The sequence below is a fragment of the Chionomys nivalis genome, chromosome 2 (genome assembly GCF_950005125.1).
Source record: "Chionomys nivalis chromosome 2, mChiNiv1.1, whole genome shotgun sequence".
NCBI lineage: Eukaryota > Metazoa > Chordata > Mammalia > Rodentia > Cricetidae > Chionomys > Chionomys nivalis.
Genome location: NC_080087.1, coordinates 125226685 through 125244550, shown reverse-complemented (window position 1 = coordinate 125244550; position 17866 = coordinate 125226685). Strand labels below are relative to the sequence as shown.

The window sequence follows — 17866 nt, the reverse complement described above, 5'->3', positions numbered from 1 at the left end:
CAGGAATCACTCAGTCTGATGTCCTTGTCTTAAGGTGAGATCATTTTCTTACAAGAAAAGCAAACCTCACTTGTTCCAAATTCCTGATTCCGTCTACTTATAAAACATTTTACCTGCTACCATTTAAATGTAGTTTTAGAAATACTAGATAAACTAGCACAGGACCTCAATACATATACTAAATCAACTATAAAGAAACAAAGGGAGCTACTAGAGAAGGGACTTAAAACTGAACTGCCCCTCAGAGCTGGCTTGTTTTGAGAAGACTTAGGGAAAAGTTGAAAGTGATACAACTTAAAATAGGAAAAAAAATTGTACTACAAAAACAAAGGTATATTCAATAAACTTCTCTAACATTTCTGTGATTTCCATCAAGGTAGCAAAGGCACACTGTCGGTTGTGTTTTCTTCTAAAGGTTACTTTACATGTGTGTGCACGCTCGAGCCTGTGCATGCAGGAAGGCGAGAGGAGGCTGTTAGATCTCTCGGAGCTGGAGTCACAGGTATTTACAGCATGTTTAGCTTGCAGTGTGGGTGTTGGAGATCTGAACTCTAGCCCCACACTGTTGATTTCTATTCAACTTAGTTCAACAAATTTAGCAAATACCTACCAAACCAACAAATGTTCAAAACAGAAAAACAGTAAGAACATATTTTAAAAAGGGTCAGGTCCCACCCTGAACATTGTTCAAAACTCAAATTTTCCACTGTCCACAAAAACAAAAACTACACTACTATTCAAACACTCTTCAGCACAATAAATCTCGAGGAGCCGTATTTCTTTGTGTACCCAAAGGTACCTAACACAGTGAGCCACCGAGAGTGCAATTAGCTTACAAAGACCAGACCAGCCTCCTCCCATTCAATCACTATTAAAAATGTCAAATTATTTATTTATGCATTAAACTGTGAACTTCCTCTACTCTCTAAGTCCATATGCAGAAACTATAACTAATACGGGGTACCCAAAATGAAATCTTAATTAGAGTCTATATTAGACAGACTCACCCAAGAGGAAGCTGCTCTGGCATGGATACCCTAATGCAGTATGAGGACATGAGGTAACATGAGCACAAGCTATGGATCTCAGAGAGAAAGGACATTTCTGAAACTAAACTTCAAGCCTCCAGTACTGAGAAAGTTTCTTTTACTTAAGCCATCTGGTTTGTCACTCACTGTTACAGCATCTGCTATAACTTAAAACACTATTATACAATAATTAGAGAAGAGTCAAGTTAAAATATGACAATCTCAAATTAGAACCCTCCATTTCAGGGTTTGGCCAGTAATCTAAGCCATCAGACATACCCATAAGAATCTAATGAAAGCAACACTCAGAGACATATATATTGTTTCATACTGTCCAAGTAATGACTCATTGATTCTTCTCCATTCCCAACTCTGACACGGCCAAAGACACATGGACCATTACTGGAAATCATTACACCAATTTAAAGTACATATGAGGGGAAGACAGAAGTCAATTAGATCATACACACAATCTTTTCAACTACCAAATACATACCATCACACACTGTTCTAAGGAAGAAAAGCATTCAGATGGCAATTCTTTTCTCAATGCAATCTTTTTCTTTTTTTAGGATTTAACTTTATCAATATGTATATGTGCATGAATACAGGTGCCCACAGAAGCCAGGAGTCAGATCCTCTGGAGACGGAGGTATAGAAAGCAACAACTGTCTGGCCTAAGTACTAGAACTGAACTCAGGGCCGCTGCAAGAGTAGTGTGTGCTCTTAACTGCTGAACCATCTCTCTAGTCCCACTCAATACAGTCCTTCTTATAATCTTGTTTTTCTTTTATATTTTTTGAAATTATATCATTTCCCTTTCCTCCCTTCAATCCCTCCTAATTATCCTCCCACCTTGCTTTCTCTCAAATTCATGGCCTCTTTTTCTGTTTTTACACACACACACACAGGCACACACAGACACACACAGCTGTTATTCATATAATTACATAAACATACATGCTGCCCAAACAAGATCAGAACCAATGACACCAATAGACATGCTAGCAAAAAAGAGAAAAACCTCATGAAGCCTCAAACTTAAACAAAGAACTACAGAATAATAATGAATGCTGGGAGCTAGAGAAATGTCCCCCAAGTGTTTATCCAATACAGAGTAGTCAATCCTGACATCAATGCATTAAGAGATTTATAACCTCAATGCTTTTTAAAGCAGTACTTTACAATATACATGTACAGACATAGATACCATTAACTCACAGTGCTACTATAACACATTTCATCATTAAAAAATCGTCTAATACAATAACCAAATAACTAAATGTAAAGACGGGTTTACATTTATGACTTACATTCTTAAAAACACAGACCTGTTGTCAACAATACTTAAAATCATTTGACTTATTTAATTTTGTTTAATCAACTTTACTAGGAGTTAACACACTAACATATCAGAATCCAGAGAACAAAGAACTTAAAAACAAAAACAACCAAAAAAAAAAAAAACCAACAATTTCATATTACCATTATCATTCTTTCATGGCATCCTGCCAGACAGGGTCTCCTATAAATACATGCTAAAATGATATGCTTTGGTCAATGAAAATACAACTCCAATATCCAATTATAAAAATTCAAAACACTTTAGTTTCTTTTCACAGCCAATTAGTTCTCAGCAGAAGGCACAATGGGAAGACATATAGTTAATACACAGAGTCTAAGAACAATTTGAAAACATTAACCCCCATTTAAATAGAAAAGGAAATGAGTGTTAGATTTTTGTTCTTTCAAAATGTATACATAATTAATTCAGTCTAGAAAAGTGATCCTTGCAAGAATATTGTATTCTATCTTATAACAGGGTACTTAAGTGAATTAAGCACTATTATAAATAAAGTCACAATAGCACATATAATCTACAGAAATTATCCTAACTGCAGAAAGCAGTCAGCGTGAAGTGAGACTCTCTGGACTGACACCAAGAAATGAGTATTATTTCTCTTGCTTCTTGTATTAACTATACATGTGACTGTAGGCAAGAGCATTTAACTTCTCTGGACCTTGGCACCTCATCTATAAAGCTGAGACTTAATTATCTCATTTCTCAAAATAACTTAAAAAAAACCCTACTAATCTTAAGATCTGAGCTACACCATTCAGAACTCATTATCCATTCTTCCTTCATGTAGTCATTACCATTACTAATTTGTCCACCCTTTAACAAAAGAATGACAGCATGTTACTCACCTGAAAGTTTATCGCCATGTAGCAAATTTTGAAGCTTATTATAAAGCTGGATCATGCTGTCCAGTTGTCTGTTTATCCTGAGGTCTAGGATCCAGGCTGGGGTGTAACATACTGGACATCCTGATCCAACACAGTCACTTATACAAACACTTAAAAAAATTAAAAGAAAAATCAGGAGAATCTGAACTCCAAACACTAGAGCATATGAACAGAAAGAAAACAGCAGTTGTTTCCCATAGTATGGTAAAGCAGTGTGCTTGGAGAATAGGGTATGCACATATATGTAAAATCTGATCGCTTTACTATGAGACATTATTTACCATGACAATCTATCTAATTTTTCCCAGCAAAGAAGTCCATGGCTCCTAAGGGTAAAGCTATAGAGATGTGAACAAATAGTCTCAATATAAAGGACTATGGACCAGAAACTTCTAAGCAATATAAATCCTTCTCCCCTGTTATGTATGTGTGAATCTCCAATGTGTGCTTAGAGACTATGACTTACACATAACAAGCTCCTCTGACAGACTCACAGTTGAACGCTTGGTCCCCAACCATGTAGCGCTATTTAGGGAGGTAGATGAAACTTTAACAAGATATCACTATAGACGTCAGTGCAGGTTATACCTAGTGCTAAGTCCTCCATCCTTCCTGTTTCCTGGCCACCGTGACAGACCATCTACCTCCATATGCCCCTACCACCACACTGCTCTTTTTCACAAGGTTTTTCCTCACAAAACCTTTGAAGGATAAACATACCCAGCACTCGGCTTATTATACTAACCCCAAGAAGCAAAACTGGTGTTTAAGCACCAAATTCACCGAAGCTGAGCGCTAAGCACTGTACCTGAACCCTTGAGACCCTGAGCTCAAAGAAACCTTTCCTCAGATAACTTATGGCAAGGTGACAAAGAGGCTGACCAATAGACACCCATCAACTGCTGAAGTCACAGCAAGGGAAATCCTCATTAACAACCCACAAGAAACCCGGCAAAAAACAGTCTCCCGCACAGCCTTCAGAGGGAACAAATTCTACCAACATATATCAGAACTTGACTTTCTGATCTACAACAATAAATGTTTACTGTTTTAAGTCACCCGACCTTGGAAATTTAAGAGCTAGACTTCAATAAATTTTGAAAGACTATTGTCTCAGTCATTCAAAACTGGACTATTCAAGGACATATCAGAATTTTAAAATTACGTTAAAGGCATTGCTGCATTTCCAAAACCTTAGCAGAGCTACTTCCTTTGGAACTCTGCACACTCCCCTCTGAGCTTTATTTCTTAGTTATAAATAAAACAGTTCTAAAGATAACAGAGACATTACAATTACATCAAAGTACACATCAAGACAGGCATCACGATTCTATCATTGCAGCAGGGCGGTGGTGGCAGATGCCTTTAATCCCAGCACTCCTCAGGAGGCAGAGATAGGCGGATCTCTGTGAGTTCGAGGTCAGCCTGGTCTACAAGAGCTAGTTCCAGGACCGGCTCCAAAACTACATAGAAACCCTGTCTCGAAAAACCAAAACAACAAAACAAAAATGATTCCACCAGTGCACATCAGGCTCTAACTACTTACCTACAGAAAATGTGCTCACATCCTCCTAAGCACACGGGTTCCTTCAGAATATTAGCACTGAATGAAGAAAGGAAGATACGTCATTGTTACATAAGCATTTCCTGCCCAATAAGTTACACACCTAAGACCTAACACAATCTTCTTTCTCTCTTTATTAAAGCAGAAAATATTAAGGAAACATTTATTGCAAAGGCTTTAATTCTGCTGGCTAAACACCCCATGGACATACTTCTTGTACTCAAATAGCAATTATCATGATGAATTTTAGTACTTTTTGTTTGTTTTTTGTTTTGTTTTGTTTGAGACACGGTTTCTCTGTAGCTTTGGATGGAGCCTATTCTGCAAAATAGCTCTTGTAGACCAGGCTGGCCTCGAAATCACAGAGATCCGCCTGCCTCTGCCCCTGAGTTTTGGAATTAAAGGCAGGTGCCACCACCGCCCACCTAATTTTAGTACTTTTTATAATGTATTTGTTGAGAGGTTAGGAAAAAGAACCAGTGTTGAAGCACCTCCCAACTTCTTCTTTCAACAGCTAAGGTACATCTTCCCTGACTACCTTGAAGTGAAACCTATAAATCTAAAATGGGGCCTGCCATCCAATGAGACGTTTCTCAGAGTGGAGAGGGGTTCTTAACTGGATAGGGATAAAACCTAGCACTGTCCCAGAAAACTAGGACATTGGAACACCTTGACCATAATAATGCAGTGCTTTCCATTTAAAAACAACAAAAACAAACAAAAACCTAATAGTTTGCTATTAAGGAGTCCTCTACTTTTATAGAAATTTTGACCAAATATGATCATTCTTTCAGTTCACAGCTAGTTGATTGTTTAAACAATTCCAGACACAAATCGAGCTGGCAGTCTTCAGGAGATTCAATACACTGAGAGAAGAGAGGCAGAAGCAAAACCTCCCTAGTGCTGTCCATCAGAATTCCTGCTGCCTCTGAAGTCCTAGGAAAGGACAGGCTCTTCCTAATGCACAGACGCGAGGCCCTGACACTCAGCGGGGTAATAAATGCAGCAAGAGCACAGCACACAAGTAAAGCCCTTAAAGGAGGACCACTTCCTGCACTTGGCTTATTATACCAACCCCAAGACCTTTAGGTGTTTACACCATTATTATCCAGTTACCTCTAAACACAAATCACCTATCAGTAAAACACAGTTCTCTGCATTTCTGGAAACATCAAACATTTCACATTGCACATTTAATAGATATGAACACTAAGATGAAATGGAGCTTTTGGGAAGGGGCTAAGAAGAAAGTACACAGCCCCAATACTCTCAAGTTACTAAAAATGCTGCTTGCTGACATTATAAAACTATTACTTTCAAAAACTCACAAAACCTCATTTTTCCATCACACTACATAGAACTGACAAAATATGAGTTTGGCAACTCTAACAATACAATGATTATAACCAGTATTTGTGTGGCTCCTATAAGTTTTATTATATGAATTATGAAACCTAACCACCTCTTTCTTAATTAAGGGCTGAATTCTACGTGTTCCCCCCCCACAACATGGAATTCCTACTCCTTGTCTGTGTATCTTGTATCTGTGTATCCTAGCCAAAGCCAACTGCTCTCTACAGTGAATACTGACCATCCTTGTGGTTCACTGGATTCTGTATTCAGCCCAGACCACAAGGTTTAACTACTCAGCCACTTTTACTACTGACTTGTGAACGCAAGTTCATAATGCTAGACAGCCCTCAGTGTTCCTTGCCTTTCAGGCTCTGGATATCAGAAGGAAGGCCAGGGTGGTGGCACACGCCTTTAATCCCAGTACTTAGGAGGTAGAGGCAAACACATCTCTGTGAGTTCGAGGCCAGCCTGGTCTACAGATGGAGTTCCATGACAGCCAGAGAAACACAGAGAAACCCTGATTCAAAATCAAAAGAAAAAAAAAAAATAGAAGGGTGGTTGATGAGGTAGTTAACACCTAATTCTCCTACACTCAGAAAGCAGATGTAGGAGGATCCTAGGTTTAAGGACAGTTTACACTACATAATGAGTTCCCTGGCTTCTTGGTCTAAAAAATGAGACTCTATCCAAAATAAGGGAGAGAAATAAAAGAAAAAAACTATGTTTTTAAAAAGCAGTATTTCTTCACCTTTGTACCTCAACAATGATGAGATGATCACTAAGTAAAAAGCTAAGCAATGACTACATGGTTATTCAAAGCTACCATAGCTCCTAAGTACCTCACACAGTGTGAACCTGTGACCATCTGGACCTCTGCTACCTGTCCCATACCTCACCTGCCCCTCCCCTCTCAGAGGAGAAGCTCTTCCTCAGATACTCTTCATTCCTGCAATGGGTTGTTCTCAAGTTCCAGTACCTTCCCTGTTTAAAGGTTCTGGCCATCACTGTTAGAATCAATCACCTTTCTTTCACTTACATGTAGGCATACACAGGCAATGTGATGGTTTGAAAGAAAATGGTCCCCATAGGAAGTGGCACTATTAGAAGGTGTGGCTTTGTTGGAGTAGATATGGCCTTGTTGAAGAAAGTATGTCACTGTGGGGGTGGGTTTTTAGGTCTCCTATGCTCAAGCTACACCCAGTAACACTGTTCACTTGCTACTGCATACAGATCAAGATGTAGAACTCTCAGTTCTTTCTCCAGCAGCAAGTCTGCCTGCACACTGCCTTGTCCTGCCATGATGATAATGGGCTAAACCTCTGAAACTATAAGCCACCCCGACTAAATGTTTTCCTTTATAAGAGTAGTGGTGGTCATGATGCCTCTTCACAGCAATAGAAAACTTAAGACAGGTAACCTCCCCTTCAACCTAAAAATCTCTGCATTTGGTCCCTACCACCCATTCTACCATGTCCCCCAACTGAACTAAATGTTCTACCAGTGAGTCCATCTTAACCATCTTAGCCTTGGGTTCTTTCTCCTCCTTGACTTCCTTGTGAAGTTACACTAACCTCTTCTTCCTGAAGCTTCTCTTTCCACTGAGTCTTCATTTTCTTACAGCACCTCACCCTGCCTACTTTAGCACGGCCTTGGCTATTTCACTTCCTGCCCTCTATGTCAACAGATCTCCACCATGCAGTCAGTCCACACACTCCTGGCTTTCTCTGGTACCACTAAACTCAATGTCTGCATTCTGTTTCTAAGCCTCCTATTTCCTTCCTAAGGTAACTCTGAACCTTTTCTATAGTTTTTACCCTTCACCCTAGCAATGGTATATTATCATGTAATTAGCAGTGGCATATATATGAATAGACCAGTAGAACTATTCTAATTAGTAGGATAGACCACTATGAGGCTTTTAACAAATGAGACAAGACATGGGAAATGTGAGTGAGTTCTGTATGGGTTCTGGGGAAAGAACAGTAAGGGAAATGTGATGGTCAAATGGAAAGAAGGCAAGGCCAACTTCAAGGGAGGATATAAGGCAGACACTGCAGAAGTAGAGTTCAACTATGTCAAAGTCAAACCTTTGGTTAAGAAGATACCAAGAATGAAAGAATTTTACCTTACAACTAAGAGATACTAACCAAAATCTTAAATACATCCAACTTTAACTCAATTATTAAAGCTGCAGGAATTTCTGTTGAAAATGATACTTGTAAATAATGAAACTTAAAAACATCAAATATTACGTAGGTAAGCTTTCAGAGATTAAGAAACAATAGAGCCTTACCCTTCTTGTTGCTCCCAGCAGAAGCTCTGCCACGGTTGGGCCAATGTCTGTGACAATTCACCCATATTCTGCATCCAGCTCAAAGCCCCCAACTTTGCCTAAACTCTTCTCCAAGTCTAGAATACACTTTCTTCTATACAACAAATATGAAGATCTGACACTGTCAACACACTATTCAAACACTATACAGGAACATAAGAAAAATGACAGTAAACAAACAAGCAGAGAATTACCAGGCATGTGAAAAACACTCAATTGACTCTGTCATTACATCCTAAAGGACTAGAATCTACTGGGGTATTATACAAACAAATGAATATAAGACTTAAGGGAGATAAAAAAATGTTCTAAAGTTCCAAAGAGCAGTCATGGCATCTAACTGGGGCTCTGGAATTGAATGCTGAAAACACTTTTATTTTAACTGCCAGATTTTCATTTCCTTATTTCCAAATTCACTATAGCCTTTCACATGAGACCCTTTTTGTTTGTTTGTTTTTTGTTTTTTTAAGTTCCCCAATCCCTTCTACCTACCACCTAGCATGGATCTCAATAACCCTTAGTGAATGAAGCAAATGAAGACTGGGCAAAAATTCCTTACTCTACCTTTCCCCATGTCCTATGAGCACACTAGGAAGGAAGAAAATGCAGAAGACACTTACTTCATAAGGAGAGCTTTAAACTCTCCATACCTTTGTAAAACTCAGCTTTACAACTCTCAACTACACTCACACTTCTCTAACTTTCTACATAGTGGATATGAGGAGATCAGAGCAACCCATGCACCATAACTTAGAGACAAACTAAACAGTGAGAACAAGCAATTCTTAAAAAAAAAAAAAAAAAAATCATACTGATAAAATTTTCTTTACAAAAGAAAACTGAATTCAATTGAGAGTATACTAATGAGGCAGAAGTATTTAACTGAATGGCTCTCCTAAACTCCCATGAGGAACAACTGCTAGTTAATATGAGATGGAACAAAAACTCCAATGCTCTCACGTTAGGGTATCCTCAAGGTATTTTTTAAGTTGTAGATCAGTGTGTTTAACATGAAGTTGTACAAATTTTTCAAGCCAATTAAGCAACTTGTTACATCTCCCTTTAAGAGAATATGTGGCATCTCTAGTAAGGTAAAAGCAAATGAACAATACAGTACTTGTTCGGTGGCTTTACCTCTTTTGCTCTTGCTTCTACCGCCCAAGTGGTGTAATCACAGACATAAGCCATCACGCCTAACTAAGCATACTATTCACTGAGATTATTTCTTTCCTTGTATTCAAGAGATTTATTTCTCACATAATATATCCTGATGAGTTTCCCCTCCCTCTACTCCTCCTCCATTTCTTCCCCACCCCAACCCCTCACCCAGATCCACCCCCTTTCTGTCTCTCATTGTAGACAAACATACTTCCACAGGAAGATAATAAAATAAGATAAAACAAAATATAAATATCAGAATAGGACAAAACAAACAACCAGAAGGGAAAGAACCCAAGATATGGTGCAAGGAAAAGACATTGATGGAGAGATACTCATTCACTCTCAGGAATCCCATAAAAGCACTAAACCAGAAGCCATAATATAAGCACCCAGGTGCAGACCCATGCAGGCCTTATAAATGCCGCTGTAGTCTCTGAATTCTTATGAGCTTTGCTCATGCTGATTCAGAGGGCCATGTTTTCTTGGTGTCCTACATCCCCCCCTGACTCTTACATTCTTTCTACCTCCTCTTCCACAGGGTTCCCTGAACCCTGAGGGGAGGAATTTGATGGAGACATCCTATTTTGGGCCAAGGCAAGGTGTTTACTCTCTGCATATTGTCTGGCTGTGGTTCTCCATGTGTTCACATCTGCTGCAGAAAGGAAGCTTCTCTAATGTTGGCTGAGCAAGTCACTGATCTGCTTCCCTGGCCAGAGTCTCTTTGTGACGATTATATATGTCAGATTCAGACAAATCACGCGGGAAAACTTTAAATTTGTATTTAATTGTTAGTGTCAGCAAATGTTGAACGAGTGAGGCAATTATAACAAAAGTAAATGCACCAGAGAATTTCAGTAATGACTAATTATAATAGATCCTATCCTAGGAGAAGCTGCTATACACAAGCCCCAGTGACCATCAGGTAGACCTGACCCAACAGTGTTGTGTCTGTCTTCCCTTCCCTCCAAAGTAAAACAACATCTAAGCAACTGCTGCTCTGGCTCTGTAAAGCCTCATGACTTTCATCTAACACTCGAATGCTGGACTTCAAGGCTCACAGCTAGGCCTTCCTCTCTTCCCTTCTCATCTCTAGAAATAGACTTCAATCACATGGAAGTAACGCTCTCCAATGTGTCCTCTGAGCCCAGACCTGCTTACCAGTAATATCTTCGCTAAGAAAGGGCATCCAGCTGCCCTCAGTGGCATGCACTGGCAGTCCCACCACAAGGGAGGCTGAGATGTGAGAATCTGTTGAGTCTGAGAACAACTTGAGCAACACAATGAGACTCTGTTTTAAAATTAAGTAAAATAAAAGGTGTCCCATGTGTCTGATAAGCCCTCTATAACACCAACTGGGTCCTCATCCATAAGGGGACTGCGTATACGGTAGTTTTAATTCTGAATCTCAGAAGTCAGACTGATCTACGTGTACAGCTGCCTTGAGGCCTTAACCACTGTTCAGTATTGGTAATTAACACTAGAAACCAATGGAGGATTCTCTTGTGCTCTTGGTGAATTATGTAGGTCATCTTGGTATCACCACTTTGAAACTGGGACCTAGTTGACCTAGTTTTCTTCATTCATTATTTTAAGATTAAGAAACATTGTATCTGGCACTGTGACTAAAAACATGGACCTATCTTTATGAGCACTATACCATAACTGAAGGAGGCAGTCATCGAGTAAGAAAAATAACACATAAATAAATTCCATGAATAAATGAATTATAGACTGGAGGATATGATGCAAACTGGATACTATCTGTGTCCCTCTTTACATATGTTAATTTTTATAAAAGCTTTAAACAATGTTGACAATTATGAATTCTGTAAATTGGAGACAGCTTTAAAAGTCAATTCATTTACATTCATCATTTGATAGCTAAGGACAACAGAATTCTAGGAGCCCACATGAATAGCTTTCCTTAGGAAGTTAGCTGTGCTAGCTCACTTTTGGTTTGGTTTTGTTTTTTTAATTGTCAATTAGATACAGTCAAGGGAGCTTCAATTGAAAAACCACCTTTTATCAGATTGGCTACTGTGTTGATTGACAAGTGTCAGGGAAATCCCAGGTCACTGTGGGTAGCACCATCCCCAGGCAGTTGGGCCTGGGCTAGATAAGTCAGCTAAGTTCTGGTTACAGAGCAGGCAGTATTCCATAGTTTCTGCTTCAGTTCCCACTTCTAATTTCCTGTCTTGAGTTTCCTGCCCTGGTTTCCTTTGGAGAGGGATCCTTACCTAGAAATATAATCTGAAATAAATCCTTTTCTCCCCAAATTGTTTTTGGTCATGGTGTTAATCACAACAACAGGGAAGCAAACTGGAACATTAATTATGCAAACTAAAGGGACACTTTGTTGTTAGGCTCTTATCCCTGGAGATCTAGGTGGCCTTAACTCCCAGATCATCTCACCCACTCTCATGTATCCTACCATTCTTAGCACACAAATCATTTGCTAATATCCCACCATCTCCACCACTGTGGCCAACAGTTCTATTAATAAAAATCTACCCACATCTCAAAGGTACAACTGTAAAGCCCATGTGGCTTTCCTCCACCATAACGACCTAAGCAAAGTTCCCTCCTCTACATCTCTCGGGCCTTCATCATCACTTACCCTGAACTGTGTATCCCTTACACTCCTTAAAATTAAGCACATATGCCTTACGGGTAGAAAATGCATTGCCGCTACTATGCTTTGGTGATTTCTTGTTCTAATGAATAACCAACCAGTGCCACAGCTAACCAGAGGGAGCAATCATCCTACTTAAGGCTCACTGGCCTGTAAGAATCACTCTGAAGACTCAAAACTCCTAAAGGAAGGCAAAAGTTCAGTGCTGCAGCAGGAAATCTAAGCTTTATTTTAGGAACATTTATATGCCATTTAGTATAAAACAGGCAATCTTATTAAGATCAGGTAAACAATCAAGTAAACAAAGAATAATAACATTGACCCAAGATCTGAAAAACCTGGGCGGACTGGGATGATGGGTGTCTATCCAATAATGTATTCTAATTTGTATGTATACTTAAAAGCATGGTGTATACATGTGTGGCATATGCATATGTAGGCACATACAGAGGCCAGAGCTAATGGTAGGATATTTCACTACTTTTTTGAGACAATCTTACTTAGCCTGGAGATAACCGTTTCAGCCAGATGGTCTCCCTCCACTCCGCCCCCACACTGGGGTTATAGATGTGCAGAGCCAACCTCACTTTATGTTAGGCGGGATCTGAATTCAGGTCCTCATGCCTGTACAGCAAACACTTTAACCATTCAACAACCCACCCTGCCCCTAGAATCCATGAATAGTGCTGTGATCCCAGAACTCTCATGACTGTGGCAGTAAGATCCCCAAGTTTAAAGTCCCCATGGACTACATAGCATGATCCTGTACTTCAACCCTCCCCCTCAAAAAAAGACATAAAAGAAAGCCAAGTTCACATCTAAATTCAGGTGGCTGAGTCAAAGGATCACTATGTGTCTGAGGGCACGCTGGGTACAGTGAGTACCAAGAACCACAGAGTGAGAATGTCTCAAAAGACACATGTGTGTGGGTACACACATATATGTATATATACTTACATGTAAAATGAAATTTTTGTCTTTTAAATAAGGAATAACTTGAAAAAAGAAAACCAACTATCTTCAAAGTTATTACTTTTTAATCTTCTCTAAAGTGACATAAATGCTCAAAATACAATTGGCATAAAAAGCCCAACCCTCTCCACCCCAAAAATATGCCAGGAAGTACCTAATTAATTTTAATTCACAAAGAGCACCACAGGAAGGACACCTGGAGCTTTGACAAGGTGGTTCCTATATGCATTTCCTGCTTCCCTCAGAACACCCTGGAACTCTCCTTTCTGGCAGCCTCTAACAACAAGGTCTTCCGGCCTCCTTTTCCCCAATGTTTAAATAGCTTCTGTTTGGTCATGAGGCTTGGCCCTAACACAAATGTCACATCTGACCTCTTGAACACTTTACTTTCATTTACTTTCACCAGCTTCACCTTGAAGCCAGAATCATGGTAAAGGTCAGGAAAGGATGCCCTGTAATGCAGCAATCCACTGCAAGAGCAAGTCTTGCTTGCTACAAAACAGATTCAATGTGCTACACAGACAGGTGACAGCTGGGAGCACCAGATAGCTGACAGCTGCAAGCCGAGTGTGAGGGTAATCGGGGCCATCATCACCAGCCTACTGGGGGACTCGGAAGCTCTGTAAGAGGACATAGCATGACACTCTGGATGATGGTGAGCCGAAGCAAGCCGCAGACCAACCTGGGTTGCTCTTTTCTAGCAAGTGGGTTGGGGCTGGGGGCGGGAGGCGGGGGGGGGGGGGGGGGGGGAGGCAGAGAGCTTGAGAGACAGCAAAATGAAAAAAAAAAAGCACTCCCAATGTGATATAGGTCATTTCCTCTGCACGGTAAACCTGTATGCCCAAAGCGTCTTTAAATCTAAGTTTCCTCTCTTAAAACTGAGTGTGAAGCCGGGCATGGCAGCTTACATCCATAATCCCAGTGCTAAGGAGGTGACAGCAGCAGGGCTGAACGTAGGATGGCAAGGGCATAGGATATCTTCCCGGCAGCCGCTTTTCTACAGCCTTCGAATGAAAAACATTTTTATATTTTTGTTTTGATTTGGTTTTGAGATGGGGTCTCATTATGTAGCCCTGGCTGGCCTGGAACTGTATGTAGAAGAGAGTCATCTGATTGTAACTGACTGCCTCCAGAGAGCTTAGATGAAGGCACAAGCCACCGTCTTAAACAAAGAAAGAAAATGGACTCTTTAGGGCTGCAACCTAAGTAATATTTGCTGACACTGCAGAGGAAAAAATTAGACCCTTTAATAGTTAAATTCAGCTCATCTACCACATACTAGGTTCATACACTAATAGTAATAAAAGCGGGGGAGCAGAAGTCCAGTATTCTCTGGCCAACTGGATGGGAGATATTTAAGTCTGGCCTAATTACTGCTGTCTATCTTCAGGCTCTTGACTCTTACAGTAAGCTTGCTTAATTTAGATGGTAAAGAAATAGTTGGCAGGTGCTAAACAGGGAAACTGCTTAATTTTAGGATAATCTATAGATTGGGTACACTTTACCTAGTATATGGAAATGGTTCATCACCTTTTTGTAACCATTTACGATAATCACCACAGGAAAGTGATTTACATGTATAATTACATTTAGTTTTCTTTTTTCCTCTCCCAAATAGAAGGTTTGGAATCCCTGAGGCAGTGACAGAAACACTGGGGGTTTTGTCTGCTTTGCTTACTAATGACTTCTTACTCAGAAGCCATACGGGTATGCCTTAAGTGTTCAATAAATGTTCATTATTAACACATGGATGGATGAACAAATCAATATCACTGAGGTGTAGAGAGGATCAAAGATGTGGCTGGAACCTGAGCTTAAGTGGTCTGATACATTCTAAGTGAAATGCTGTTTCCATCTAAGTGTCTGCCTTTGGTTCGACTATTTAAAGTGTGAACCAACATGGGCTTCTGCTATTGTGACTGGAAGTACAGTTTCAGATAATGTCTATGCCCAGAAGGATAACCCGTATGCTTCAGGAAAAAAAAAAAAAAAAACACAGCTTCCTAAGGAGTGTATTGTCATCCTTTCGAACAGTAACATTTTGTAAATGTTAAGTGCAAAATTCGGTATCAATTAAGTCTGACTTTAAAAAAACAGTTGCTGTTTAACACTGCAGTAATTCAGTACTAGAAGCTGAAGGATCAACATTCAGTACGTCCAAAGAGAAAACTGGGAAGAGAGGAGCCCTTCCGGGGTCGTATTCAACAAACAGCTACAGGTAAGGAAGTACCACTCAAGAAGGTGGTTTTGGACCGAATAAAATCCTTGATAGGGCGTGGGCGTGTTGGAGAAGCAAGAGTGGTACTTAATCCTCCAACTCAGGAAAAACTGCGATGCCCGCCACACTGCCGCCGTCAAACTAGCTCTAGCCAGGTCACCATCCCGGCCGCCCGCTCTCCCACACGCCGAGGCCGCTACTCGGAAAAGGTCGGTTTCAAAGGGGCTGTCGTGGCCCGGAACTAGGGTGACCACCTTCCCAAAACACCGAGCCACTGACCCCAAAGCCTTAGCCCCACCCAGCTCGGAGCGTCACCTTCGGGGCGGGGCCAGCGACCTGAGCGTCGTGGGCCACGCCCCCACGGCTGTTCTCCCGCGAAAATTCGAAAAGTGCCGTTTGAACCCAGTTTGCGGCGAGTGGCCGGAAAGCCCCTAGGAAAGGACAGGAACGGGCCACGGAGAGGCAGGCGACACCGGGTCGCCAGGTCGGTCCTTACCAGCGAGAGCAGCGCAGCAGCCTCTCCAGGCGGGCGAGCGCCGCTCGGCTGTAGGCCCAGGGCCCGTCGTCAGCCGGCTCCATGGCGGGCGCAGGACAAGGCTTGTTCCCCGAGCGGACGGTCGGCGGCCTACGCGGCATCGCCTTGGAGGGCGAGAGGTCAGGTCCTGCTCGGGAGCCGCCCCGCGCTGGCACCGCCGGACCCCGCCGTTGCGCGGAGCCCCCGAGCCGCTGGAACGCCTGGGGCAGCGCGGCGGAAGCGCGCGCGGTAAAACTCCCCGAGACGGAGGGACGTGGCTTGAGGCCACGCCCTCAGGGGCTGGGGGCGGAGTTTAAGAGACGCGGGCAAAGTTCCGGAAGCGGAGGGGCGAGGCTTGAGGCCCCGCCCCCCGGAGTTGTGTGCCGAGTCTCTGGGTGCCTGGTGGAGGGGGCGTGGGTAGAGTCACGACCTCAAGCCCCAGGAGGCGGGACGTGTGGAACTTCCTGCGCGCGAAACAGAGGGGCGCGGCTTCAAGGCCACGCCCTCAACATAAAGGGGGGCAGCCCCCACATGGGTGTCTTTCCGGAGCAGGGCTTGTCCACCTACCCTGTAGCATCAGAAACTCGTTGCTGAAGCTGTCAGCAAATAACGGCGTTTTCGTTACTGTTGAACTTGGAAAAGCTTTTCCCATGACAATAAAAGTAGTACCATTCTGCATAAGAAAGTTTTCTTTTTCTCCTTGCCAAACACAGAATTCAACTTGCCACTACCTTAAACTCTAAAGGTCAGTAGGTAACACGCCTTTAATCTTAGCCCTAAAGGCAGAGGCAGGAGTTTCTCTGAGTTCAAGGACAACCTGGTCTACAGCTTTCCAAGACAACCAGGCTACACAGAGGAACTGTCTCGAAAATCCAAAAATAAAAATAAAACTCTAAAGGTATTTCCTTGTTTTCTGAACAGGTGGCCTAAGCCAACCAGAGGAAGATGTCATTTTTCCATGAAGCTTTTCTTCAACGACTCATCAAAAAGTCTCTGTCTTGCTGCCTTTTTCTACACTAAGATTCACTTTGGAACCTGGAATTTTCCTCTTACCAGGGCTCTTTCAGATCCTCTCAAACATCAGTCCTTGAAAGGTTTTCCTGATCCTCCATTTAGATTCTCCCATGTCCTTTCAAGATTACACTTTGTGTCATGTGCATTTATATGAGCATGCTTCTTCCTCTGTCTCCAGATCCCAAAGGGCCAGAGATCACTACATCTGGCCTGTTCCTTTAATACAGTGCCTGCTCTAAGTCAGGCTGAAGATTCGAATTCATGAACTGTATGAGCCAGGTCTCTTGTAAGTACTTCACTTGATTATAAAACCTCAGAGGGTACAATTTGGTACTGAATACAACATGGCACTAAATCACTGTGTCTACCCCGAGTACATGAGTTGAAGCCCTACCCACTAATAGGATGGCATTTGGAGGCAATGCCTGGCAGAAATACGTAGGTTTAAGTGAGATTTTGAGAACTGATGAACCAGCCTGCATTTTATAGTAAAGACAAATCAGGTTCATTCCTGTTTATGATTAAACTTCTGTTTCTTAAAGTCTGGGCTATGTCTCACCTGTAACCTTAATTACAAATTGTTCCATAGTAGATATTCCATATCAATTCTTTCTTTCAAAAAGATGCGACCATCTTGCAACACCTACCCTGCTTCAAAAGGTTGTTTTGACTACCCTGTTATGACCACCTTGCAGTCATGTCTTTGTTTCAGGGCGTCATTATGACTAACTTGTTGTGCTTATGTTCTGCACCTGTAACCTGTCAGAATCCTGTATTTTGCCTGTCAAATCCCCATTTGGAAATCCTGCCCCGAGCTATAAAAACCCTGTC

The 17866-nt window shown here is 41.5% G+C and overlaps 1 protein-coding gene across 1 annotated transcript in view; it reads right to left on the bottom strand.

The window, feature by feature from the left end:
• The window catches only part of Bard1 (BRCA1 associated RING domain 1), a 66017-nt gene extending 49742 nt beyond the window's left edge, over positions 1 to 16275 (bottom strand). Inside the window, exons 1-3 of the mRNA XM_057761561.1 lie at positions 16004 to 16275; positions 4822 to 4878; positions 3237 to 3385 (exon numbers count right to left, since the gene is read on the bottom strand). Of these exons, the coding sequence (XP_057617544.1) occupies positions 3237 to 3385; positions 4822 to 4878; positions 16004 to 16143 (346 nt within the window). The 5' untranslated portion in view covers positions 16144 to 16275. The remainder of the gene's footprint in view (positions 1 to 3236; positions 3386 to 4821; positions 4879 to 16003) is intronic.
• Between the last annotated feature and the right edge of the window lie 1591 nt (positions 16276 to 17866).